This window comes from Eublepharis macularius, chromosome 19 (genome assembly GCF_028583425.1).
Source record: "Eublepharis macularius isolate TG4126 chromosome 19, MPM_Emac_v1.0, whole genome shotgun sequence".
NCBI lineage: Eukaryota > Metazoa > Chordata > Lepidosauria > Squamata > Eublepharidae > Eublepharis > Eublepharis macularius.
In genome coordinates this window covers 23,072,140-23,097,339 of record NC_072808.1, presented here as the reverse complement: position 1 = coordinate 23,097,339, position 25,200 = coordinate 23,072,140, and the positions used below count along the sequence as shown (strand labels likewise).

General features: G+C 49.7%; 1 protein-coding gene across 1 annotated transcript in view; it reads left to right on the top strand.

Moving 5' to 3' along the window:
• The window catches only part of PLXNB3 (plexin B3), a 72,581-nt gene that overhangs the window by 23,345 nt on the left and 24,036 nt on the right, over positions 1-25,200 (top strand). The window contains exons 9-27 of the mRNA XM_055003342.1: positions 407-515; positions 956-1,067; positions 1,874-2,002; positions 2,537-2,747; positions 4,338-4,510; positions 5,651-5,802; positions 6,676-6,781; positions 8,430-8,560; positions 8,668-8,841; positions 9,552-9,753; positions 9,859-10,098; positions 11,176-11,337; positions 13,447-13,595; positions 13,691-13,791; positions 20,280-20,497; positions 20,879-21,057; positions 21,890-21,956; positions 23,745-24,063; positions 24,265-24,368. Coding sequence (XP_054859317.1) covers positions 407-515; positions 956-1,067; positions 1,874-2,002; positions 2,537-2,747; positions 4,338-4,510; positions 5,651-5,802; positions 6,676-6,781; positions 8,430-8,560; positions 8,668-8,841; positions 9,552-9,753; positions 9,859-10,098; positions 11,176-11,337; positions 13,447-13,595; positions 13,691-13,791; positions 20,280-20,497; positions 20,879-21,057; positions 21,890-21,956; positions 23,745-24,063; positions 24,265-24,368 — 3,038 coding nt within the window. The remainder of the gene's footprint in view (positions 1-406; positions 516-955; positions 1,068-1,873; positions 2,003-2,536; positions 2,748-4,337; positions 4,511-5,650; positions 5,803-6,675; positions 6,782-8,429; positions 8,561-8,667; positions 8,842-9,551; positions 9,754-9,858; positions 10,099-11,175; positions 11,338-13,446; positions 13,596-13,690; positions 13,792-20,279; positions 20,498-20,878; positions 21,058-21,889; positions 21,957-23,744; positions 24,064-24,264; positions 24,369-25,200) is intronic.

Sequence of the window (25,200 nt, the reverse complement as noted above, 5' to 3'; positions counted from 1 at the left end):
CTTCCCTCATTTTATCTTTGCGGCAACCTGCAAGGCAGGTTTGGCTGAGAGAGAGAGAGAGAGAGAGAGAGAGAGAGAGAGAGAGAGAGAGAGAGTGTAGCTGGCCCAAGATCACCCAGGGAGCGCCTGTGGTGGAGTGGGGCTTGAACCCGGATCTCCCAGGCCCTTGCCCATCACCCTGACCACTGAATCACCCTGGCTTTTCAGCTCCGTGTAAAGTGTTATGTCCCCAGTCCAGCAGATCTGCCTCAGGGCACAGTGGCCGAGATAGTAGAAGCGAAGAGGCTGCCTGTGTCTGCTGAACGGTGGACAAATGCATCGAGAGGCCCCGTCTTGCACGTGGTTAGTGGGAAGAACTTCCCTGACCGTGGATGCCTCCTGAGGGCCTGTCCGTTTTCTGCCTCAGATCACGTGACCGTGGCACTAGCACTGATGTTCCGGGATGTGGTGGTGGCCTCCGCTGGGTTTTCCTTCTACGACTGCAATGCAGTGAGCCAGCTTGCCGATGCAACACCGTGAGTGAATGTAGGGACTGGGGGGCGTTTGCGGATGGGGTTGGGAGTGTGTCTGCAAGAGGGAGAAAGCAAAAGCCTGGCCGTTGATGGAGCGCTAAGATTGGAATGGTGGGAAGACTGAAGTTTGGCTAACTATATCAGTTATGAAATGAAATGCAGTTCCATGCTTTGCCTGACTTGCGCTTTATTTGTTGATGACGAGGAAGAAAAAGGAACTGTGCAGAGTCCTGAAGCCCCGCCTTCTCATCATTAAGAATCTCACTTATTTTCCTCGTTTTTCCTTGGAAACTTTGCTGAAACTTTCAAAACTACACAAAGTGGCTTTTAAAAAAAAAGAATAACAGCAACAACAAACTGATTCTTAGAACACTGGACCAATTTTCCCTTCTCATGCTAAAGACACACAGGCATCGTTGCAGATCTCTCTTCTCCTTCCATAGGTGTGGAAGATGCGTTGGCAGTCCATGGATGTGCCATTGGTGCCCATCCAGTCACCGGTGTGTCCCTGGAGCACCCTGCCCAAATGGAGAGGGGCCCATCTACAACCAGAAGGTGAGGAACTTTGTGGAAGTGCTCAGGGGTCATTTTGTAGAAAAAGAGCTGCAGGAACTCATTAGCATAACTCATTAGCACAACTCATTAGCACATGCCACACCCCTTGACATCACTGGAAGTGTGTCATTAGCATAACTGATTTGCATATGCCACACACCCTGGCATCATCTATCCTGGCTATTTTGGATCCAATCCTGGCCATTCAGGGCCGACATTGGGCAAAAAGGGGCTGAAAATGGTCAAAAAGGGGCCCAAAATGGTCAGAATTGGGCCACTGCTGAGTGGGAGAGTGATCCACCACCCATCAGAGGCCCGATCTTGGCCATTTTTGGACCAATCCTGGCTGTTTTAGGCCCGATCCTGGACATTTTGGGCCAAATCCAGTCCAAAACAGGCCCAAAATGGCCAAAAATCAGGTGGGTGGAGCCACCTGACATGTGACCTCTTTGGAGAACTACTGGAACTCCGTTCCTGCGTGTTCCCCCTCAAAATGAGCCCTGGAAGTGCTTCCTGCCTTTCCTCCATTCTAGAGGCAGGGAAATAAAGGACTTCACAAATTTGCTTCCTTACCTTTCTCCCCAGCGGGGATCTAAAGCAGCGCACGTTGCTCTCATCTCTCCTGTTTGCTCCTCACAGCAGCTCTGTGGGGTAGGTTATGCTGAGAGGGCGTGACTGTCCCAAGGTCACCCAGCCAACTTCCGTAGCTGAGTGGGGATTCAAACCGGCGTCTTCTAGATCCTAATCCAGCACTCTAACCATGGCACCACACCGGCCACTGCACCGAATTCCTCCCTGTCTTTCAGGTGCCCACTGAAGACCCCCAGGGTCCTGCTTCTTGCCCCAGTGTGGGGATCGTTGGGGAGTCCCACTTCATTCCTGTTGGTGTAGAAATGCCGTTGAACCTGATCGCCTGGAATCTGCACTTGCTGGCGGTGAGTTGGGAGAGCTGAAAGGCCTGATTGGGGAGAGAGGGTAGGATGGGAAAGGCAGGGTGTCTGCACTCGGCATGCCAGGCGTTCACCTCCTCCTCTCCAGAGCTGAAGCGATGGAAAACGATCAGCTGTCTCCCCTCCCACCCGGAATCCTGGGAAGTGTCGTCTTGGCAAGGGGGCTCATGACTCTTAAGGCCCTTTGCGCAACTTTTAGAGCTCCCCTGCAGGTGAAAGCAGTGAACACTTTCAACAAATTTAAGTGCATCTGATCAGCATGACAGTGTGCCAGTCCTTTGTGAAGGACATAAAAGGGACGCCATCTCTGGCCGGGGGCGGGGAGGCTCCAGCTGCGGGTGCTGAAGGGGGCTGCACATTGCCCCTTCCCCCCACTGATGGTATGGATTGACTACCTTTAAGGTGGGGCTGCCAGTTAGGAGGGGGGTGGGAGATGAGTGTGCTTTGTGGGAGGGCTGGTGTGGAGGGAATAAGGAGGGAGGCAGGCCCCCGTTTTCACTTTGCCGTTGGCCTCTCAAGGGTTCAGAGAGACTCTTCTGTGTGCTGGAGGTGGAGGGAACCTCGGTGGTGGTGCCAGCTTCGCTGGAGGAAGGGGACAGGGGAACCTCCCATCGCGTGCAGTGCCTGCCCTGGACGTACAGTTACACCCAGCCAGCCTCAGAGCTACACGTCCCCCTCTTCGTCTTGGTGGGGGATGACCAGCGCCTTGATAACCGCGGAGACCTACATGGTAAGGATGGGTTTTGGTATTGCCGTGATGTGCTCCGGGCTCTCGGTGTTTACCCACATGACCCCACAAGGACACAGATCACGGTATCGGGTGCAGAATGAAGCTCCCTCGTCATCTTGGCTGTAATTGCATTCGTTAGCGATGCAAAGATAGGCTTGAATGCCTGTCTGGGAAGTGCCTTTTAATCCACAGGCGGTAGTGTGGGATCTCCCAAGTTACAAGCGTGTAACAAGAAGTCACGGGATGTTACAGCCATGTGACCTCAGAATTGTGTGACAGGAAGAGAAGGAGCCTGAGTGACACTCTTACTGTGTGTGTGTGTGTGTGTGTGTGTGTGTGTGTTGGTGTGTGTTGGAGGGAGGTGTCCAGTGGGGTGCCGCAGGGCTCGGTTTTGGGCCCGGTACTTTTCAATATTTTTATCAATGATCTGGATGAAGGAGTGGAAGGGCTGCTCATTAAATTTGCTGATGATACCAGATTGGGAGGAGTAGCAAACACCCAAGAAGAAATAATTAAAATTCAACAAGACCTGAATACTCTGGAGAAGTGGGCAGCTGTGAATAGGATGCAATTCAACAAAGAAGTGCACAGTATTACATCTGGGCCACAAAAATGGGAAGCACAAAGACTGGATGGGGGATACACTTCTGGGCAGTAGTCTATGTGAAAGGGATCTTGGGGTAAGAGTGGACTGTAAACTGAATATGAGCAGTCAGTGTGATGCGGTGGCAAAAAAGGCTAATTCAGTCTTGGGTTGTATCAAAGGGGCCATAGTGTTGAAATCGCAGGAGGTCATAGCCCTTCCCTATACTGCCTTGGTCAGGCCGCACCTGGAGTATTGTTTGCAGTTCACTTCAAAAAGGATGTGGCCAAAATCGAGAGGGTGCAGAGGAGAGCGATGAGGATGATCAGGGGTCTGGAGACTGAGCCCTACGAGGAAAGGCTGAGGGCCTTGGGAATGTTTAGTTTGGAGAAGAGAAGGTTGAGGGGGGGACATGATTGCTCTCTTTAAATATTTGAAAGGCTGTCATTTGGAGGAGGGCAAAGAGCTGTTCCAGTTGGCAGCAGAGGGTAGGACGCGAAGCAATGGGCTAAAACTACATGCACAAAGGTACCGACTGGATATTAGGAAAACCTTTTTCACGGTCAGAGTACTTCAAAGGTGGAATCAGCTGCCTAGGGAGGTGGTGAGCTCCCCCTCACTGACAGTTTTCAAGAAGAGGCTGAATGAATACTTGTCAGAGATGCTTTAGACTGATCCTGCACTGGGCAGGGGGTTGGACTAGATGGTCTGTATGGCCCCTTCCAACTCTATGATTCTATGGTCATGGCTCAGCACTTTGCAAATTAGTTATATTCTGCATATACTGAAATTATTTAAAATAAGCCAATGTACATGATTTCCAGGTACCTGATTTATACAGGATGTGGAATTACTCTTCTCAGTTCAGATTCTTTTTTAAGTATGTTGATTGCTGGAAATGCCCCAGAACAGTTGCCTGCCCCTTCTGCCTTGCCTGGGTCAGATGAGCCGTGCCTGTCAACAACTGGGTCCAGTATTCACTGCTTTACTTTCTTGCCTCCCCTCAGTGATGCTGTATAATTGTTCTGCTGGCCGCTCTGACTGCAGCCGCTGCAAGGCAGCCCCCCACCACTTCCGCTGTGTCTGGTGCCTGCTGGGAGACACCCCCAGCTGCATCTATGAGGAACAGTGTCCCACCAAAGCTGGCGTGCCCACTTGCCCATCGCCCGTCATCCACTCGGTAAGAGTCAGGACAATGGAGTCTGCTGGTCTAGGAGCAGGGATCATATGGGTAGTTGCTGTGGGAGATGCAAACTTTTCCTATTCCATGTTTTGTATAGAACTTGAACCAGGTCTTACCTGTAACAACTGGGCCTTGTTCTTATGGGAGGTGGCAAACCTTTGGCAAGGGCTGTACCATTTCAGATTGGGGGGGGGGCGTTCATATGACTGAATGCATACAAATTCCCCCTGCGTCAAAAACTAGATGGGGGCAGGGGGAGAGTGAGGCTAGAACCATTCTCCTTGGCAAATAGTTTTTTTATACATGTAGGGAAGTGCAGTCATGCATAGATTTGCCATATTCCAGTTCCCCAAATTTAGGCTGCGCAGTCTTCATGTTGTATAAATTGGTATCTTATTATGCAAATAAAGCACCCTGCATTGTCGAAGGCTTTCACGGCCGGAGAACGATGGTTGTTGTGGGTTTTCCGGGCTGTATTGCCGTGGTCTTGGCATTGTAGTTCCTGACGTTTCACCAGCAGCTGTGGCTGGCATCTTCAGAGGTGTAGCACCAGAGGTGTAGCACTGTGACACTGAGAGATCTCTATCTTTTGGTGCTACACCTCTGAAGATGCCAGCCACAGCTGCTGGCGAAACGTCAGGAACTACAATGCCAAGACCACGGCAATACAGCCCGGAAAACCCACAACAACCAAAGCACCCTGCTGCTTGCATGTGCCTACCTGTGGCATTTCGTGTCTGTCACATGACTTTGGGGAAGGATGAGAGGGAGTTGCTTTCTGTCTCTCCTGATGATGTGCTCAGGATTTCCTTTTCAGATGACAGACAACTCGGGGGAAATCGTAGCAAGCATGACAGTTGTTGGTCTGTGGTCCGTCAGTTGTTGGTCTGTGGTCTGTCAGTTGTTAGTCTGTGGTCCGTCAGTTGTTAGTCTGTGGTCCTCAGGGCAGCTGTGCCCTTGGGGTGATGTTTGTTGGTTTCCAGAATACCTTCAGCCAGCCCTGGATGGGTCACCATACCAAAAAGCTAGAGCAGTAGAAGGCGGTGGGCAGGCACATGGCTCGCTAAGTGATCGATCAAACTCTGGAGGGTGATGTGCCAGCTTGCTGCCTCTTGGTGCCACATTCCTCTTTTCCAGATCAGCCCCCTCACTGGGCCCTTGGAGGGAGGCACCTCTCTCACAGTGACCGGGTCCAACCTTGGCCATCGCTTTGAAGATGTGGCTGACACCGTGATGGTGGCTAACCTGCCCTGCGTCCCTGACCCAGCCCTGTATCTTGTCTCCACTCGGTAAGGTGGCCTGGTGGGCGGGACAGTGTGGTGTAGTGGATAGAGGGTTGGACTAGGATCTGGGAGACCCAGTTTCGAATCCTCGCTCTGCCATGGAAGCTTGCTCTGAGCCAGCCTGACCTGCCTCACAGGGTTGTTGTGAAGATAAAATGGAGGAAATGAGGCTGATGTTTGTTGCTTTGGGTCACCATTGGGGCGAAGTAAGTAAGTAAGTTAGTCAGTCAGTCAGTCAGTCAGTCAGTCAGTCAGGGCTGCCTTTCATACAGGAAATTCTTTGAAACAAAAGTGGACAGCCTTGTTCAGGGTCCAGGAAAGAGCCCAACTGAAAGGGATGCAGTTAATATGCGTATTTTGCATGCATTGATTTGCTTTACGCTGTTTATTGGCGTGATGGATGTGCAACTCTCTTGGCTGGACCAATGCAAGATGTGTATTTCAAACGAATCACTTTTACCTACTTTTTGGGTGCTTTTTCTAAGCATTCTGCCACATAGTGATCCCTTTGAAGTAGGTTATACACAGTACAGAAATACGCTTGGACTAAGACCTTCCCCTGTAGCATTGGCTGGTCTCAGTGTGAATGGGGGTGTCGTAGGCTCAGGTCCAACGTGCTCCCTATAAAAACTGAAAACCCACAATGAATCGCTGATGGTAGCAAAGTTCTGATCCTTGTAATATTTTTCTCCTCGAGTTTTTCATATTCATGTTTTCCTTATCTTGGACTGGAATTATATATATATATGTGTGTGTGTGTGTTTGAATTCTTACAAAAGCCCACTCGTTGCTGATCTCTGCTGCCGTAACCCCTTTCAAAGTCCCTTTATGGACTGTTCAGCTTTGTTCATAACCAGGTCCTTCTCCTGCTCCCTACAGAATTGTTTGTGATGTACCCCCAGGAAAACGAGGCTTAACTGGCCCTGTTGAGGTCACTGTTGGGGACCGCCCACCAGGGGTTTCTGCCAGCAACTTCACCTACCAGGTCAGTGCCTTACAGCAGGCAACACCAGGAAGGGGGTCCAGGGAAATACTGTGCTTTGGCACGGGGAGAGAGCAGTGAGGCGTGTTTTCTTCCCAGTGGTGTGCTGACGCTGTGCATTGTGAACTGCGGAATTGGATGCTGTCAGTGGGCAGATGACACCCAGCTCCGTATCTTGCTACCCTAATCCCTTGGGGACGCCCTAGAGGTTTTGAGCTGTTGCCTGACTGCTGTGGTCAAATGGCTGAAAGAGAATAAATTGAAACTGAACCCAGACAAGACGGAAGTGATGCTGGTGGGAAAAGCAGAGATCTCGAAGGGTGTTGAGCTCCCTGCTTTCAGTGAGGCTCAGTTGACCCTTGCAGGCTTGGTAAATGCAGCTGCAAGAAAAGGCTTTCTCCCAACTGAGAGCAGAACCACAAGTGACAAAAGGCACAGATTGGACACTTGTCAGCTTCCCTCAAGTTTTGATGGGAAATGCAGGCATCCTGGTCTCGCAGCTTGGCTCTCCGACTGCTGTCCAATGGACTTTTCAACTGTCACTTGTCCAACATTCCGCCAAGCTGCCTACATTTCCCGCCAAAACTTGAGGGAAGCTGACAAGTGTCCAACCTGTGCCTTTTGTCACTTGTGGTTCCGCTCTGAGAGTAGCCTAGCCCCCTACCCTGACAAGACGGATCTGGCCACCTGGGCTCCTGGCACACTAACATTGAGGTTAGACTCCTGTAATGCACTCCACACAGGTCCCCCTTCAAAGTCAACTGGAAGACTCCGCCTGTTGCAGAACACTGTGAGTTGATTATCGTCAGGAGCTCGGTGGAGAATGCATTTGACTCCCATTCTGCAGTCACTCCATTAGCTGCCCATCATTTACTGGCCTCAATTCAAGGTTTGGGCCGCCACATACAAAACCCTTCATGGCCTTGGCTCCTTGTATCTCTCCCGCCCACTGTGCTCTGCCGTGGCAGCTTCCCTCATCTGCGCAGGGCCTTCTGCAAGTACCACCCTGCAAATGGGCAAAATCAACAGTTGCCCCCCCACACACACACACTCACGTTCTCTGCGCTGGCCCCCGTCAACCGGAAGAGGGCATCACAGTGCCCGCTCTCCCGGTTTCCCACAAACTATGCAAGACTGAGGGCCACACTGCAAGCGACAGGGCCCCTGGAGTTCAACCCGTGTCTGCTGGCTCCATTTTAAACTGATTTGTAGTTCTTAAACACACAGCTGCGAGACCCCTCCAGAACAGGCGCGTTGCAGCGGGGCAGCCCTAGCTGAGTGCCCTCGCAGAGGAAGGTGCACCTGATCCGGCTGCCCCTCCTGCATCTGTGGGTGCATTTATGCACCCACAGGGTAGTTTGTGCATCGTCATCACATCAAATTATTTATTACTTACGTTTTATTTCAGCAGTGTTTCATCTCTGTATTTGAATGTTACGCTTCTTTTCAATTTTCTGCCATGCAGACCTTATTTTATTATGTATTGAATGTCTCAGTTCTTGATCTCGTGGACTTATACTGTGTAATCTGCCTTGGGTCTCAGTGAGAAAGGTGGACTGAAAATAAAAAATAAAACACACTTCCCCCCACGTGGTGCCACTGGGAATGGGGCAGATCCTTCAAGCGTTCTCAAAGGTGCTTCTCCCCTCAGGACCCTGTTCTTCTTGGCCTGCACCCCCACCTTGGCCCGGTTGCTGGAGGTACGCGGCTCACCATCACCGGAGAAGAGCTTCTGACAGGCACCGAGATTGCTGCCTACATTGGGGGGCTGCCTTGCATCCTGTGAGTGATGGCTCCTTCCTTCATCTCCTGCGTCTCTGACCTGGTTCCTTTTTAATACGGACCTTCTTCAAGCCATCACGGAGCTTCTTTCCTTTGTCTCCCCACAGCGAAGAACCTGTGGAGCCACAGGCAATTGTCTGCCGCACCAGTGCCAGTGCCAGACCCCAGGATTCACCTGTCAGGGTGCAATATGGTAGAGTACAGCGCTGGCTGCTGAAGACTTTCCGCTATGCACCGAACCCCCAGCTCACGGGGGCATCTCCAGTCACTGGTTTCCATGGGTAAGTGGTTACAAAAGAGGGAAGGAGGCTATTGTTAGGATTATCGCCCAGTTGATGGAATCTAAGAGCCAAAATAGACGAGACGCCTGATGCGTGGAGGACACGCGTTGGTTTCCCGCAAGGTTCCACGGGAAGTGTGGTGAGAAAGAACCTCTGCCAGGGAGAAGCGGGAGAGAATCCCTCTTCTCCCTGGCAGAGGTTCTTTCTCACCACACTTCCCGTGGAACCTTGCGGGAAACCAACGCGTGTCCTCCACGCATCAGGCGTCTCGTCTATTTTGGCTTTCAGTCAGCTAAGCAAGTCTGCATGCATTTGCATCATTAACAATAATGGTGAGGGGGGGAGACCTATTTCCGTTTTTTGGGGGGGGGAGATTCCGTGGGCATTTCGACTTTGCAGCATGCCTGACTGTAGAAGTGGCATTCCTTCCTTACGTGAAGTGCTGCTTCTCAGGTGGCGCTTGGTGTATCCAGTTAACCTTTGAATGGAGTTCCCCTCATGCTTAATTTGAATTCAGGTCTCAGGTGCATGAGCGCCCAGTTTGGATTGAGCCTACTGGGGAGAAAGGCAGGGTATAAATTAAGTAAGTAAGTCAATAGAGCCACCACCACCCCCTGCATCTGCAATGACCCTGGGAGTAAGACTAGGCCATGGGCACACCTACGTTGCCGTAACCACGCTTGGACTTCTCTGGCCCTGGCTTTCCTTAGGGGTGGACGGATCATCTACGTACAGGGGACTGACTTGGACGTGGTGCAGCAGCCGCTCATCAAGGCAGTCCTGGAGCCTGAGGAGGAAGCAGGAGGCGAGGGCAGCCGGAAGAAAAGGGCCTGTGACCTCTTGCAGGGCCCTCAAGCTTTGCTGAGCCCGGCCCCCCCACGCCCTTGTGTAGAGGTGGGAGACCTTCTGGAGGTGAGTGCAGGGGGGGGAAGGGACTGTTTGCAGCTCGGAGAGCAGCTGCCTTTCTGCCCCTCTTCCCCCTCTGAACAAACAGCCCTGTCCTTCCTGACCCCTCAGTGCTGGGAACCTTGCTGTGCCAATTCATCCACTCTCCTCCTCTGCCCGTCACCTGCTGTGCCACCCACTGCCCGCTTGCGCCACCTCCGTTTCGAGCTGGACGGGCTCCACATCCCCTTCAGCAATGCCAGCGGAGGCCAAGAGTTCGCCTACAAGCCCAATCCTCAGCTGCGCTGGCCCGGCCGGGACTCTGCTGGACGCCCCTTCACGCTGAAAGCTGGCAATGTCTTGGACATAGAGGTGAGTAGCGGGCAGGGCAGTAGCAGAAGCCCAGCTGCATTAAGGTGAACGAAAAAGCCCGATGGGAGCGGAGGGGAGGGGAATCTTTTAGACCTGATCGCTCTTTGCTGGAAAGAAGGGAGTGGGCAGGGTGGGTCTTTAGGGCAAAGGGGGAAGGTGTTTGGGAAACTCTGCAAACACCTCCCTCAGCAAACTCTGTTCCTTTATATGCCTCAAAATTCTCTCTCTGATTACAGTTTCTACCAATTTGCCTGGGACGAATGTTAGGCTAACTGGCCTGTAATTTGCTGGTTCCCCTCTGGTCTCCTTTTTAAAATTTTTAGACTTGATACTCCTCAGTCTTCTGATACAATGGCTGCTTTTAGTGATAAGTTACATATATGGGTTAATAGATCAGCAATTTTGCATTTGTGTTCTCTAAGGACTCTTGGATGTATGCCTTCAGGGCATGGAGACTTATTGGGTATTAATGTCTGCAGTAGGTCTAGAACTTCATCTCTTGTTATCTCAGTTTAACCCAGTTCTTCAGACTTGGTTCCTGAGGATAGTTGCTGTGACCTGGATACATGCCCCACACTTTACAGGGTAAACACCCATGCCAAGAATTCATTGAGCTTCTCAGCTGTCTCCCCACCTTCCTTTACCGGTCATTTTATTCCCTGATCATCCAAAGACCCAACTGCTTCTCTGGCTGGTTTTGTGCTCTGGATAAATTTCCTGCTCCCTTTAGTGAGCTGCCCTGCAGGAGCCAGGACGGTGACAGCCCATTGTTCTGAGAACGAAGTTATGCAAGTTTTTCTAAAATCACAGATGTGCTTCTGATCTTGATTCAGAGAGAAAACTGACTTCAGGATTTGTTTTAGGTAATTCTTTAGATATCAGGAGCAGTATTCTTACATGGACTTGAATGGTCTGATTTTAAACAGAGAGAGAGAGAGAGAGAGAGAAGCAGTGGCCCAGGTGTGCTACATGGGTACTGTGATCCTCGGACTTCCCTACAGCACAGCGTCCGTCCGGAAAGGGCCGCCCCGCAGAACTGCCAGTGCCTCACTGCTCTTCCTTTCTGTGCCCCTGTAGGGAGAAGGCTTGAACCTCGGCATCAGCAAGGAGGAAGTCACAGTCACTATTGGCAACAGCATCTGCACCGTCAAGACCCTGACCTTGACCCATTTATACTGTGAGCCCCCCCTGCAGCCCCCACAGCCACTTAATGCTTCTTCTGTGCTGCCAGAGTTCATTGTGAGTTCAAAGACCAAGAGGGTGGAAAGGCAAATGCGTGTACACAGAAACCAGCAGCCCTGGCCCCATTCCTTCTCCCCAGCACACTGGAGGCTCTTTTGCAATAAAAAACTCTCTCCTGTTAGGCAACTCTAGGAGGATTAGCCAAACTGATTGCACGCCCTTCTACTTTGCATAATTACAAAGGATTTTGTATTCGCAATCACAACTACAGATTAGAATTCCCACTCCACCCATAAAACCTCCAAACTGGTTGCTGATCCTCACAATAAGTTTACAGTAGTTTTTATAACAGTTTTAACTTATGACTTCCTCCGTGGGATCCTGGGAATTTCAGTCTGGTGGGGATCCCCTTAAAGATCCCGAGAGCCCCTTGCAAAATGACCCTTCCCCTTCTGGGCATGAATTTATTATTAAACCAGGTTGACTCTGTAGTGTGGATTTACCACACTACAGTGGTTCCTTTTACAACTCTTCCAAGTGTATTTTATTTATTTGTTGTCTGCCTTTCTCACTAAGGCACGGGGCAGATTACATGGTACCTGTCAATATGATCAACAGCTGGGGCATTCGATGTATGGGTTGCAGCAATTTGAAAACCAGCATAAATCCAAACATAGAGATGAAATGTTACTGAAACAAAGCATATGTGATTAAGCCTGACATCAAATGCCTGTATTGGGAGTACAGAGCCATAGTTAAAGCCAGATATGCATTTCCCCCCTTTTCCAGGTTCTTGAACCTGGGGGGCTTGGAGGTGGAGCTGGCAATGTCGTTCTTCCTTATTCTTCCACATTTTAGTCTTTCCTTAAGTGCGCAGCCAAAACTTGGCTGAGAAGGATAGGGGGGAGGAGGAGGTCAGAGCAGTCAAGGTGTCATCTCTAAAATGGCAAAGGAAGACGGACCCCCCCCCCCCCGCAGCCTCTTCCCTAAGTGTCTCAGGAGTCAGGATAGTGTAGTCATTAGAAAGTGGGACAAGGCCTTAGGAAAACCAGCATCCAAAGCCCTGCTGTTCCAGGGGAATTCAGTGGGTTACCTTAGGGTTGGAACAGAGTGATTGGCCCAACTGGCCTCACAGGACTGTTGTGAGGACTAAATGAAGAGAAGTAGAGAGCCGCGTGTGGCGTCCTCAGCTAACAACCATGGAGCACAAAGATCACCAGGCAGTTCCCATCAACAAAACACTTCAAGAACTGCTGTGTTTACCTTTGTGCTTGTGAGTCATTTGTGGGGTCTGAGCTGTTCTGGAGGCGTTTGGATGAGAGAGGCCTCCAGGCCCAACCCTATCTAGCGGGTGCCACAATAGTGCTTCATAGGAGGCCGTGGAGTCCACCCCTTCCCTGAGAAGCCTTGAAACTGAGAGGCCTTCATTTGCTATTTCTTAAAAAAAAAAGGTGTGTGTTTGGGCTGAGTCTGGATGAACTAATACCTAAGAAGTAGAACAGAAGTAGAACTGTATTCCCCACCCCCAGTAATATCCACCCCCCACACACACACCTGTGTTAGATCTGGATCAAATTTAATTGTTTAGTGTAATGTCCCAAATTTTCTGCTCACATGTGCTGTGCAGAAGTCCGTCCGAAATGATGGGTCGGAATTCAGCGGCACTTTGCAGAAGACACAAGGGTGGACTGGAAATCTGCGAGCAGGCGAGAGAGCCACTGGTGCAGGCATTTCTCTTCAGGGGAAGGACGGGTGTCTCTTGGTTTTAAACTTTGGGCGCTCTTGTCCCCCCGCCCTCCCCTGCAGACTGAGCCTGCCGTCCTGGCCTCCGGCTCCTTGCCCACCCACCTGCAGCCTTCTTTGTCATCACCCCGAGAGGAAAGGTGCCCTGCAAGGGGGGTCTCCTCCTGGGACCTCTCCTTCCTACAACGACCAGGGATTGGGAATCGCTGGTGATCTAAGGGGGAGAAAAGACAGCTGAGAAATCTTTCTGACTTGGCTGAGGGGGCTGCTTTACGTGCCAGACGGAGTGGATTCTGGCTCACCGAAACTTATGCTGCAGGGCTTCTCTCCGTTTTCTAAAAAAGCATGAAACTGTTTCTTGTGTTGGGCATAAGAGCCCACCCCCTTCTGGAATCAGCCTTCTGCATCGCCTTGATCTTACAGGTGCAGATGGGAAACCTGCGGCTGGATCTTGGCCGCGTTCGCTATGACACGGAGCCGCCGTCCCGCTTTCCCCCTGAAGCCCAGATTGGGCTGGGGGTGGGCGCAGCACTGTTGGCTTTTGTGGTGCTGCTTCTCATCCTAATGTACAGGTAAACATGGACATATTTGGGGCGGAGGGAGGTGCTCCTTTTTTGGACCTGCCTTTGCCCCTTTGAAACTAGTTGTCTGTGTCCCACCCTGCCAGACGGAAGAGCAAACAAGCCCTGCGAGATTACAAGAAAGTTCTGGTGCAGCTTGAGAACCTGGAGATCAGCGTGGGAGACCAGTGCCGCAAGGAATTCACCGGTATGGAAATGCATTCGCGCAGGTGGAGGAGGAGGGTTCTGGACCACCAGGGGGATGGGGCAGAGGGGTAATATGGGGCGGAGGGAGAGGCAAGAAGCATGCCTGAGACTGCAGCTGTTTCTGAATGCAAAATGTTACTGCGTATCAGCAAGGGCCCCGTGGATCGTGCCAGAACTTGCGTCTGAATTTGGAGGCAGTACTGTCCTCCACAGACTCATACACTCAGGTCTCAACGACTTGTTACAATTTCTTATTTTCCTTTTTTTCTCAAACTACTGTCTTGTGCAAATGAAGCCTTAGGGGGTTGCTTTATCAAGGAGAAGAGTGGTGTGGAAAGATGAGGAACGTTTAACCCTTTCCTTCCTTGTCCTTGTTTTCCTGGAAAAAGCCGCCCACAAGCTGTGTTTACACCTTAGCGGGGGTTGGGTGCATGCAAGTTTTCCCCAGCAAGGATAAAAGCAGCGGGGAGGGTTTTTTCCACCATTGATGGCAGGGAAGGAAATGATTTCATTTTGTTCCCTTTCCCCACTCTGTCCTTCTCTTTGGTAAATTGCTGCATTTCCAAAAGAAAAAAAGAGTTGTTTAACAAGAAGAAACCTTAATGTGTAGTGGAGCCCTGCCTAATATTTGCAGTTGTGGACTGAGAGAATATGGAAGGCTGTGCCTTGGAGCAGGAAGTTGATACCTGTAACTGCCACGTCCAGTGTAGCCTTTTGTCTTCTCATGGCTACCAAGATATGAAAATACTCTCATATTTTCATTGAGTTGGTCAACAAGGAAGTACTTTGCTATCAAACATCGGAAAAGAACACAGTGAGGTAGGAGGAAAGAGGAGGGAGAGTATAGTATATCCCCGCATGACTCACTTTTCTTTGTGCCGTGAGAAAGTGTACCTCTGTGCATACATTCCTTGACAAGCAGGGGCCTAGAAGCTGCCAGAGGCACTGAATGGAGATGTAAAAATTCCAGAAATTCCAGAGCTGCAGTGCAGAGAAAACCCAGCTTTTTTTCCTCTTGGGGGAAAAAAAACAAATTTGAGGGGAAATTGAATTATATGTAGTACCGACTTCATTGTCACTCCTAGACTACTTTTACTGGTTCAACATATAAAATGAATAATTTGTAGTTAACGTATAAAATTGTATTGTTTCGCATTTTTATGGGGTTTTAAAGTATAAAAATGATTTTGTTTTATGAAAGAAAAATTGCAAGTATACCCAGTACTCGGGAGAGTTGCAAACTGTTGCACCCTATTCTACCATGGCACAAGTTCATTTTTGCCATTAGAGAGAGAGAGAAAACCCAAATGTTGAAGGTATTTATTCTACTTCCTGAATTAACTTGCTTCTCTGGCAGTAGTGCCGGATCCACTATAACCCCAAGGCTCTTTACCGAGTCTGCAAGTGTGGCGCACAGGGTCCTTCAAGACCTCTGCCTTCCCAGCCAGCATCACTCCTGTCTCGTCTTTTCTGGGTTCAGTTTCTGTTCGTTCATCTTCAGTCATTTGAGCACAGCAGTCAGGCTGCGGCTCGAGACCTCTATCGCATCACCCAGGAACTGGGATAGCGAGATGTAGAGCGGAGTGTCACCCGCATATTGATGACATTCAATTCTGTAACTACAAATGATTTCTCCTAAAGGCTTTACATAGAGATTGAATAATACGGGGGTAGGATTGCACTGGGTGGAACTCGGCAAGATTATTCCCACTCTGCAACCCTCCGAGTCCGCTCCGTGAGAAATGATGTAATACAGTCTAAGTCACCTCTCCTGATAATGTCTCCAAATGCCTGAACAGGATGGCGTGGCCTACAGTATCGAAGGCTACCGATAGATTCAGGAGGAGCAGCAAAGAAGCCTGGCCTTTGTCTATATTCAGAAGGAGGTCCTCAATTAAAGCCTCCAGAGCCGTCTCCATTCACAGCCCGGCCTGAAACCAGACTGAAAAGGGTCCAGAGCACCAGAGTTATCCAAGAAGGCCTGGAGCTGGTCTGCTGCTGCTCCCTCGATCAGGAAAGGGACGATTTGCTAAAAATGGCAGATTAGAGCCCACATCATTTTTGCAGAGGAGTTAGCCGTGTTAGTCTGTAGTAGCAAAATCGAAAAGAGTCCAGTAGCACCTTTAAGACTAACCAACTTTACTGTAGCATAAGCTTTTGAGAATCACAGTTCTCTTCAATGTATTGTCGAAGGCTTTCACAGCCAGAAAACGATGTTGTGGGTTTTCCGGGCTGTATTGCCATGGTCTTGGCATTGTAGTTCCTGACGTTTCGCCAGCAGCTGTGGCTGGCATCTTCAGAGGTGTAGCACCAAAAGACAGAGATCTCTCAGTGTCACAGTTCTCTTCGTCAGATGCATGGAGGGCAAGAAGAAACTGGTCAGATATATAGGTGGAGAAGGGAGGGCAGAGTAGATGCAAACAGTAGCTTCTGATACGGAGATCAGTTTGCTTCTGTTAAGGACAGGGCTTTTTTCTGGGAAAAGAGGTGGTGAAACTCAGTGGGTTGCCCTCAGAGAAAATGGTCACATGGCTGGTGGCCCCGCCCCCTGATCTCCAGGCAGAGGGGAGTTGAGATTGCCCTCCGTGCCGCTTGGTGGCGCGGAGGGCAATCGAAACTCCCCTCTGTCTGGAGATCAGGGGGCGGGGCCACCAGCCATGTGACCATTTTCAAGAGGTTCCGGAATTCCGTTCCCCCACGTTCCCCCTGAAAAAAAGCCCTGGTTAAGGAAGTCAGTTACTGCTGATAATGAGATAACCATTCATAGTCTCTATTCAATCCCAGCCTGACTGAGTCAAATTTACATATGAATTCCAATTCAGCATCTTCCCCTTGGATTCTGTTTCTGAAAGGTTTCTGTTGAACTACGGTGACCTTTAAGTCCTTGATGGAATGTTCTGGTAGATTGAAGTGTTCTCCCACTGGTTTCTGGACATTGCCGTTTCTAATGTCAGATTTATGTCCATTTATTCTTTTGTGCAGAGGTTGGCTGGTTTGTCCAGTGTACAGAGCAGATGGACATGGTTGGCACATGAGGGCATATATCACATTGGAGGATGAGCCAGAGACAGTGTAGTTGATGCCATTGGGTCCTGTAATTGTATTTCCTGGGTAGATATGAGGGCAGAGCTGGCATCTGGGTCTGTCTAGAGATGGTTTTTGAAGTAGTGCCAAGGGAACGAACCTTGAGTTAGTGACTGACTTATGACAGACACCAAGGGCTCATTTTTAGTTTAGTTTAGTTTATTCGGTATTTAACCCACCCTCTCCACAAGCGGGCTCAGGACAGGGTACAACAATCATAAAATTCAATTGCATAGCAAATTTTACAATAACATTCAGCAGTCAAAATCATATACATACAAAAACCTCAGATGGTTGGCTACACATTCCTTTCCCCAGCATACAAAGAGGAGACAGGCAGACACACGAAGCTGTACTCGAATACCGGAGACCAGTGGGAGGCTCGATGATGGTCCTGACACTGGCCTCAACCATAAGCCTGGTGGAACATCTCCGTCTTGCAGGCCCACCGAAATGATACAAGATCCTGGTAGGCCCGGGTGTCCTCCGACAGAGAGTTCCACCAGGTTGGGGCCAGGACCGAAAAGGCCCTGGCCCTGGTCGAGGCCGACCGAGCCTCCCTAGGGCTAGGGATCTTACCCGCTGAACGAAGCGCTCTCCAGGGCACATACTGGGAGAGACAGTCCCTCTGGTGGTCTTTACTTGATTTTAGCAGCCAAGATAAGCAAAGGATTCAGTGCACAAGTAACGGCCTTCACAGATACCAGGATGCTGTCAATATCTCTCATTGTAATTGGGTCAAAACGGTCATAAGCAGACTAGAGGGTGTATTCAACATTTCTTCCATGTCACCTGGATTACAGCTGGCATCCAGACCAGCACCTATTCGTGCTATTTTATCAGCAGAAAAAACCTTTGCAAAGGTGTCTCAGCTGACTGTCCCTAAGCCAGTAAAGGTTCAGAATTTGGAGTTAGAAGATGCCAAGATGCTTGAAACAATGGGATGTTGTGAACCAGGTGACGCAACGGTTGCAGAGAAATCATGTTCCTTTGCCTCCATCACCACCTCTTCATAGTTCTTCCGCTAGTACACGTTTCCTTACAGGGTCTTTCTAGACATCTTCCAGCCCTTTTTAGGCCACCCAACTTCATGGGCTGGCTTCTGCCCCAAGGGGGGGAGACGTTGATGAGCAATCTTAGCAGCAGCCTCACATTCAGAGCTCCTACCACATCCTCAACAGAGAATGTGTTTGAAATCCTAAAATATCCCAGAGCATTTTGGAATCTGGAAGGATCTATGAGCCTCTGTGGGCTGACCATTTTAACCTCTTTCGGCGGGGTGTCAGAGCCATACCATACCGGAGCCATGCCTCTTACCTTCGGTAGATAATGGTCAGACCGTGGTTCAGGCCAAATTTCCAGTCCTGAAATAAGACCTCCCCTCAAAGGATCAGTGTAAGTCCAAAGTGTAGCCTCTTTCATGTGTGGGGCCCGTCACAATCGGAGAGAGGCTCAGGGCTGCCCGGGAAGCTATATATTCCTGGGCCCGTCCTGATGTAGAGCAGTTGGCATGGATGTTGAAATCCCCAGAATAATCAGTCTACATGTATCCAACATCACTTACGAGAGCACCTGTGCCATCTCAGGGAGTGTGCCCACTGGGAAACTTTGGTTTGGTATACAAGTAGAATACCTAATCTATCCTTAGACCCCAATCTAAGGAGCATGCAGTCAATGCCAGCTATAGCTTATATTGGAAGTCTGTAGAAGTTAAAGGGCCCTGACCTGGATGCCCCAAGTGAGCCTGATCTCGTCAAATCTCAGAAGCTAAGCAGGGTTGGCCTCGGTTAGTAATTGGATGGGAGATCTCCAACAAAGACCAGAATTGCAGAGGCAGGCAATGGCAAGCCACCTCTGTTAGTCTCTTGCCAGGAAATCCCCACCAGGGGTCGTCATGAGTCAGCTATGACCGGACGGCACTTTCCACAGATGTTAAAGCACTCGAGGAGAATAATAGCAACTCCACTTTCCCCACCACTTGTGTGGGGTTGGAGGAAGACCGCATAACCAGGCAGCGTTAGTTGGGATAGACACAACACATCATTTTCTTCCAACCACAGCTTTGTAATGGAAGCCAGGTCAATTCCCTCTTCCTGTAACATCCCAGCGAGGCGTACAGTTTTGTGCCTTGGCAATCTGGCATTGCACAGTATTAGCAAAGAAGTGGGGAGACTGGAGGCCCCTGCGTCATCAGCTCTCAGGGTGCTACAGAGATGAGCCAGGCAGCATCCTTGCCAGATACTGGCCCACGCCCATCCCTACCAGCTCCCCTTGAATAGTGCATTCGCCAGGTAAAGATTGCCTCCAGATCCACTAAGACCCCCTACATTCAACAGAGAAACCACACAACAATTGTGTTGTGTTTCACTCACTCCAAAAAGGCAAATATTTCATAGGCGTTTCTTTCTCTGTGGTCCCCCAAATTTCCCAATTTTTCTGAGAATTTTTTTTAAGTCCTCATGTGCTAGTTGGGGGGAATTCCCCCACAAAAACATTTCTTTTGTGTGTATGTGGAGGGGGGTTACATTGGCACTGCGGGAGATGGTCAATTTCCATATGGGTCACAGGAAGGGTTGCCAACTCTTGGTAAAGCCCTGGAGATTTGGGGAATGTAGCCTGGGGGAGGCCACCCTCCAAAGCAGCCATTTTTCTCCAGGGGAACTGATCTATGTTGTCTAGAGAACAATTTAATTCAGAGAGGTCTCTGACCTGCTTGATGGTCATGGGAGGAATTGAAGCTATAGGAAGTTTACTCCAAGTTCCCGGAAAGCAGTAAAAAAAAATCTGGAAGGTTGGGGCCGCGTGGGGGACTTCAGAGTGAAAGCCTTTCAGAAATTGCGGCTGACTAGGAAAATCCATCTCTTAGCATGGTGGGGCTGGAGTTGCGTGTTTGGGAGGAAGAATTGGATGAAGAAGCAAATTTGCCACCATTTTTGTGCTCTTCACAGCATAGCCTGGCACAGTGCGGTTTAGCAGGTGAAGCTTTTTCCACCATATATTTATTTATGGAGCCCGTTTATAACCCGGCTTTCCAGATATCTGCCCAAGGTGGCTTACAGAAACAAAAGAAATAATCAATACCATTTTAAAACAATGAGTTGTTAAAACAATTCGGTCGCCCTGAAGTAAAATAACAGTCAAAACCAGCAGCATGAACATAAAAACAGGCCAAGATCATTAAAAGAAGAAAAGTTGGGTTAATGTCAGCGAAAGCTTCTCAGAGGTGAGGCTGTTGGAAGGGAGAAACTTGGAGAACTCCAGACAGGGAAGTTTAGGTTGGTTGGATGCAGCTGACCTTGGGTGTGGGATTCCATCACTAGGGGAGCTATTTTTACTGAGGCAAAAGTCTGAAAATTCACATTTTTTCCCTTCTTCCCCTCCCATACACCCTCCCGCCTCCTTCAGACCTAATGACAGAAATGACCGACCTAAGTGGGGAGCTTGAGGGGTCTGGGATCCCGTTTCTGGACTACAACACCTACGTCCAGCGTGTCTTCTTCCCTGGCCAGGGGGGTGCCCTCTTACGGCGGGGACTGGAGCTGCCTGAGGGACGCCGCACCACGGTGGAGCAGGGCCTGAGCCAGCTCTCCAATCTGCTGAACAGCAAAGTTTTCCTACTTACGGTGGGCACTCTGGAGAAGTGGGTTAGGGAAGTGGGGGGCCAGTCTGCCTCTGCGCCCCCTGTAAACAGAGAAATCCAGAGCTGTAGACTGGCAACAATCTTTGTGTGCGAGGTGGTGGGGTGGTAGAGTTCCAAGGTACAATCAGGAGATCAGTTCTGTTACTCTAAAATTTCCAGATGAAGCAGGAGAGGAAAGAACTTGTGACTTCTCCAGCCTGTTCTCTTTATCTCCAGCAAGTATTTTACTTGGCCATGTGGACGGCTGGGGACACAGATCGGCCACTCGAACCTCTGGGTTTCCAGGACTGGAAAAAGGGGGGCATGGGAAGGATATATTGGAGAGTAGCCACTGAGTTTGATGGTTTTTCCTTATCCCTTCCAGTTAATCCGGACACTGGAGTCCCAACCTACATTCTCCCAGCGGGACAGGTGCCATGCAGCTTCACTGCTCTCCTTGGCGCTTCACGGGCGTCTGGAGTACCTAACGGACATCATGCAGACCCTGCTAAGTGATCTTGCTGCCCACTGTGTTGCCCGCAACCCCAAGCTCATGCTCCGCAGGTAAGTCCCAGCTGCTGGTACAGAACTGTGCCCGTTTTTGTGTCTGAAGGTTTGTGGATGTGGTATTCCATTAAGCCTCCAATATATGGTTCTGCCCCCTTGTGGCTGCATTGAAATTTGGCTTGCCTGCTGGCCCAAATGTTAGTCTCTTAGAGCCAAGCTACAAGTAAGGAATTACACTTGAATGGCAAGTGAACAGACTCACGTGTCTTCCTCCCTGTTCACTTGCCATTCACTTGCGCTCCACTTGACCACTACGTGAGTCTGTTCACTTGCCATTCAAGTGTAATTCCTCACTTGTAGCTTGGCTCTTAGCTAGAATTGATCCTCCTAGCTGGTTCCCAGAACAAGAGGACATAATGCCAGATAATGTGTTCTCGCTGTTGGTGCATGTACATCCCCAGACTAATTAAGGTCTGAGTTGGAATATCTCAAATAACAAAGACAATACATTTAGTTTTTAAGGTGCTGCTGGCCTCTTCGTCCCTTTTGCTGCTCTGTTCTGATTTGAAATCTCATTTGGATTTATTGCTTCTCGGCAGAAGTGACTTTGCTATCAGAAGGGTGAAGCACTCTGTGTGTGTTCAAAAGCACAGTGCCCTTAATCTCTTTCTTTGTGCACATGGTTTGTTCCTCTAATGGGGAGAGGTCCCTTGGCATTTAGCCTTGGGTGCCCAAAATGTCTGGTTTCAAAGTTGGCACCCCTGATATGTAGCCTGCCGTGTCCCGAAGCCCACGGCTGCAGTCCCCAGTTGCTGATGGTAATGCTTAGTGGGAGGAAGGGTGGGAAATGGCTCTAAGTGTTTTTCTTGGTCCCTTGCCTGTTCTGCAGGACGGAGACCATGGTAGAGAAACTCCTGACCAACTGGATGTCCATCTGCCTCTACTCCTATCTCAGGGTGAGTTTTTTGTGGCGTGTTTGGATTGTCTATTCCAGCTCAAAGGCAAGAGAGTGTGTTTGTGTGGTTAATAGGAAGCGGGCAGGGGGCTGGGAAAGGGGCCTGCCTTGCACACTGTTGGGGTTGTGAACAAACCATGAACATTTTTCTCCAGTCACTTCCTGTATTGTCATCCTCAAAGACTCCTTGACATCGAGATGCAGAATCTCAGGAGTCTTGCAATAGGCAGATGTTCACCCCTGGGTTTGGGGGTTTTACCCCATGGGTATAGGGCAGAATATCTCACTTGTTTAGTGGCCTCACATTATCGCAGAGCTTGTTCGTTAGCTCGGTTTAATGTGCTGCCTTCTGCGATACTTTATGGGAGATTTCATAAAACGCCACATGCTAACAGGTTATGCACTTGTGCTCAGCGAGACATAGAAACCCTGGAACATGTTTTTTTGTATTGTACTTATTACTGTGATATACATCCCACACTCATTGATCCCCTGCTGAGAGAGCAAATTGGAAAAGCTGATAAATGTAAAGTGATCTTCCTATTGGCTACTCGGAACCAAAAAGTTATCGAAACTGTACCTAAGTTTTTGTATCTCGCATCTATGAGGCGAGTTGTGTATTTGTAGACTGAGTTCTGGTCGTGTCGAGTGTTTTTGTTAATACGGTTGTGATGCTGCTATTGTCATCCTTATTACCGAGACTGTTCTCAAAGCTGTGTCACCCCAAGATTGGCCTCTTGTTGATGGAGGCAGAAAACCCCCACTTGTGTTGGCATGGGCACAGCGGGCACCATCCTGGGGCTTGTGCAGAAGGAAATCCCCAGGTGCCTGAGCTGTCTGTCTCCCACTCTGTTGCACTTGCTGGTCAACCCACCCCACCCCTACGTGCTGCCTTCTGAGGCCAGCCAAGGTGCTGGGGCCCCTGTTCCTAACCTTGGCCTCTTGTTACTGACCTGCGTTCTATTGGGTGGTCTGCAAAGCCCCTTCTGACCGCTCCAGCTGTTTCTTGGTTTTTCTTAATTTGATCCATCCATTCTTTTGCTGCTTCTTAGTACTAGCTTTTACACAGGAAGTAGAGGGAAGGCAAAACCCTTTCCTTGCATTGCTACAGGTGAATTTTTTCTCTCCCTCTCCTGAGTAGCAGACTACGACGAAAGGTGGTATCATTGATATTGTGTGGACTTGTCCTTTAAAAAGAAATCTGAGCCAAGGTATCTCAAATTCCGTTTCCAGCATGTCTTTGCAGCCATTAGGACTAGAAATGGCTGGATTTCTTTCGTGCTTTTCAAAAAATAGTTTCCTTGAGAGCCCAATTAAGTAATAACAACAACAACAACGTTCAATTTATATACCGCCCTTCAGGACAACTTAATGCCCACTCAGAGCAGTTTACAAAGTATGCTATTATTACCCCACAACAATCACCCTGTGAGGTGGGTGGGGCTGAGAGAGCTCTGAGAGAGCTGTGACTAGCCCAAGGTCACCCAGCTGGCTTCAAGTGGAGGAGTGGGGAATCAAACCCGGCTCTCCAGATTACAGTCCCGTGCTCTTAACCACTACACCAAAGTACGTGCTATCTCCTGCTGTGCTTTTTCTACACTTTGAGTGGCTGAAAAATATGAGTCAGGTTTTGGAACTTCAGTCTTTGGAGTCCTTCTCGTCACCTGATGGACTGGATGCAGGTGAGAGAATGGGTGTGTAGCAGAGACATCACAGTGGCAACCCAAGCTCCATTCATTCATTCATTCATTCATTCATTCATTCATTCTCTCTCCCTTCCTTGCTGAAGGAGGTGGCTGGTGAGCCCCTGTACATGCTGTTCCGTGCCATCAAGTACCAGGTGGACAAAGGCCCAGTGGATGCTGTGTCGGGCAAGGCCAAGCGGACGTTGAACGACAGTCGCCTACTACGAGAAGATGTGGAGTTCCGCCCCCTCACCCTGACCGTCTTGGTGCGGGGGGGTGGCCACGGTGGCAGCGAGACCCAGCGGATCCCAGCCCGGGTCCTCGACACAGACACCATCACCCAGGTGAAGGAGAAGATTGTGGACCAGGTCTACAAGGGGGTGCCTTTCTCTGAGCGCCCCTCCGTGCACTCCCTCGACTTGGGTAAGGAGACTTCTCCGCCCCTTCTGCGGTCTTAGGGGTCTTGCTGGCGACAGGAAGGAATAAAAGCCGCTTGAGGGTGCTCGCCTCATCATGAGCACAGAGAGGCTGCAGCAAGGGGTGACTCTGGCTCCCTGTAGAAATGTAGGGCAGGGGGAGGAAAGCGTGTAAGAAACTCTCACGTAGTCCCATTCCTTTCCTCAGAGTGGCGGTCGGGGGTTGCTGGCCATTTGACGCTCTCTGACGAGGATCTGACCTCCATCACGCAGAACCAGTGGAAGAAACTCAACACCCTACAACATTACAAGGTGTGGCGTGTAAGAACCCTGTGTTCTAATTCTTGTTTGAGAGGAATAGGGGAGAACTTTTAGATCTGTCTGCCCTGTTTTTATCCCATTTTTCTTCCAAATAGTCCAGGGCGCATAGTTCCCCCCTCCCCCATTTTATCCTCACAAGAGCCATGTGAGGTAGGTGGGCAAAGAGAGGGCTTGACCAGCCCAGGGCCAACCGATGCCATCGCCGAGAGATGCTGGGTCTCTTGAGGGGAAGCAATTCTGAGAGGGTGGAGAGAGGACACGTCATGCCTACTGGTACAGAGGTAGTTGGAGAAGACCTCAGCAGCAAAGCTGGGGTCCCACGTTCATCGCTTGACCATCTTGCAAGCAGCTGAAGACGGCTTTGACCTGCTCCCAGAGTGATCTCTGCCACACCCTCTGCCTGGCAGAGTGGCCTTCCTGAATCCGTCAGGAGCGCACCCCCCCCCACACACACACACACCCTTTCCATGATGTTTCAAGGCCAAACTGTTCAAGTGGTCTTTCTTATAAACGAGCAGGTGCTTAAATGGATTGATTTCTAAGTTAGGTTCCCACATTGGTCCTGAGATGTTGTAAGGTAAAGTATATTGTTTTTAATTAATGTTGTATTTATTTATTCATTCATTTACGTCATTTATGGTTTGCCTTTCTCACTGAGACTCAAGGCAGATTACATAGTGTGAGTCAGTACAGTCAATATCAAGACATATCAATATATACATAATGGGTATATACATGCAGATTGCAAGACTTTAAGAGAAAGAAAGAAAGAATGAAAATAGAGGTTTGAAGATTTAACGATGTTGAAATGGCGCATAAGCGG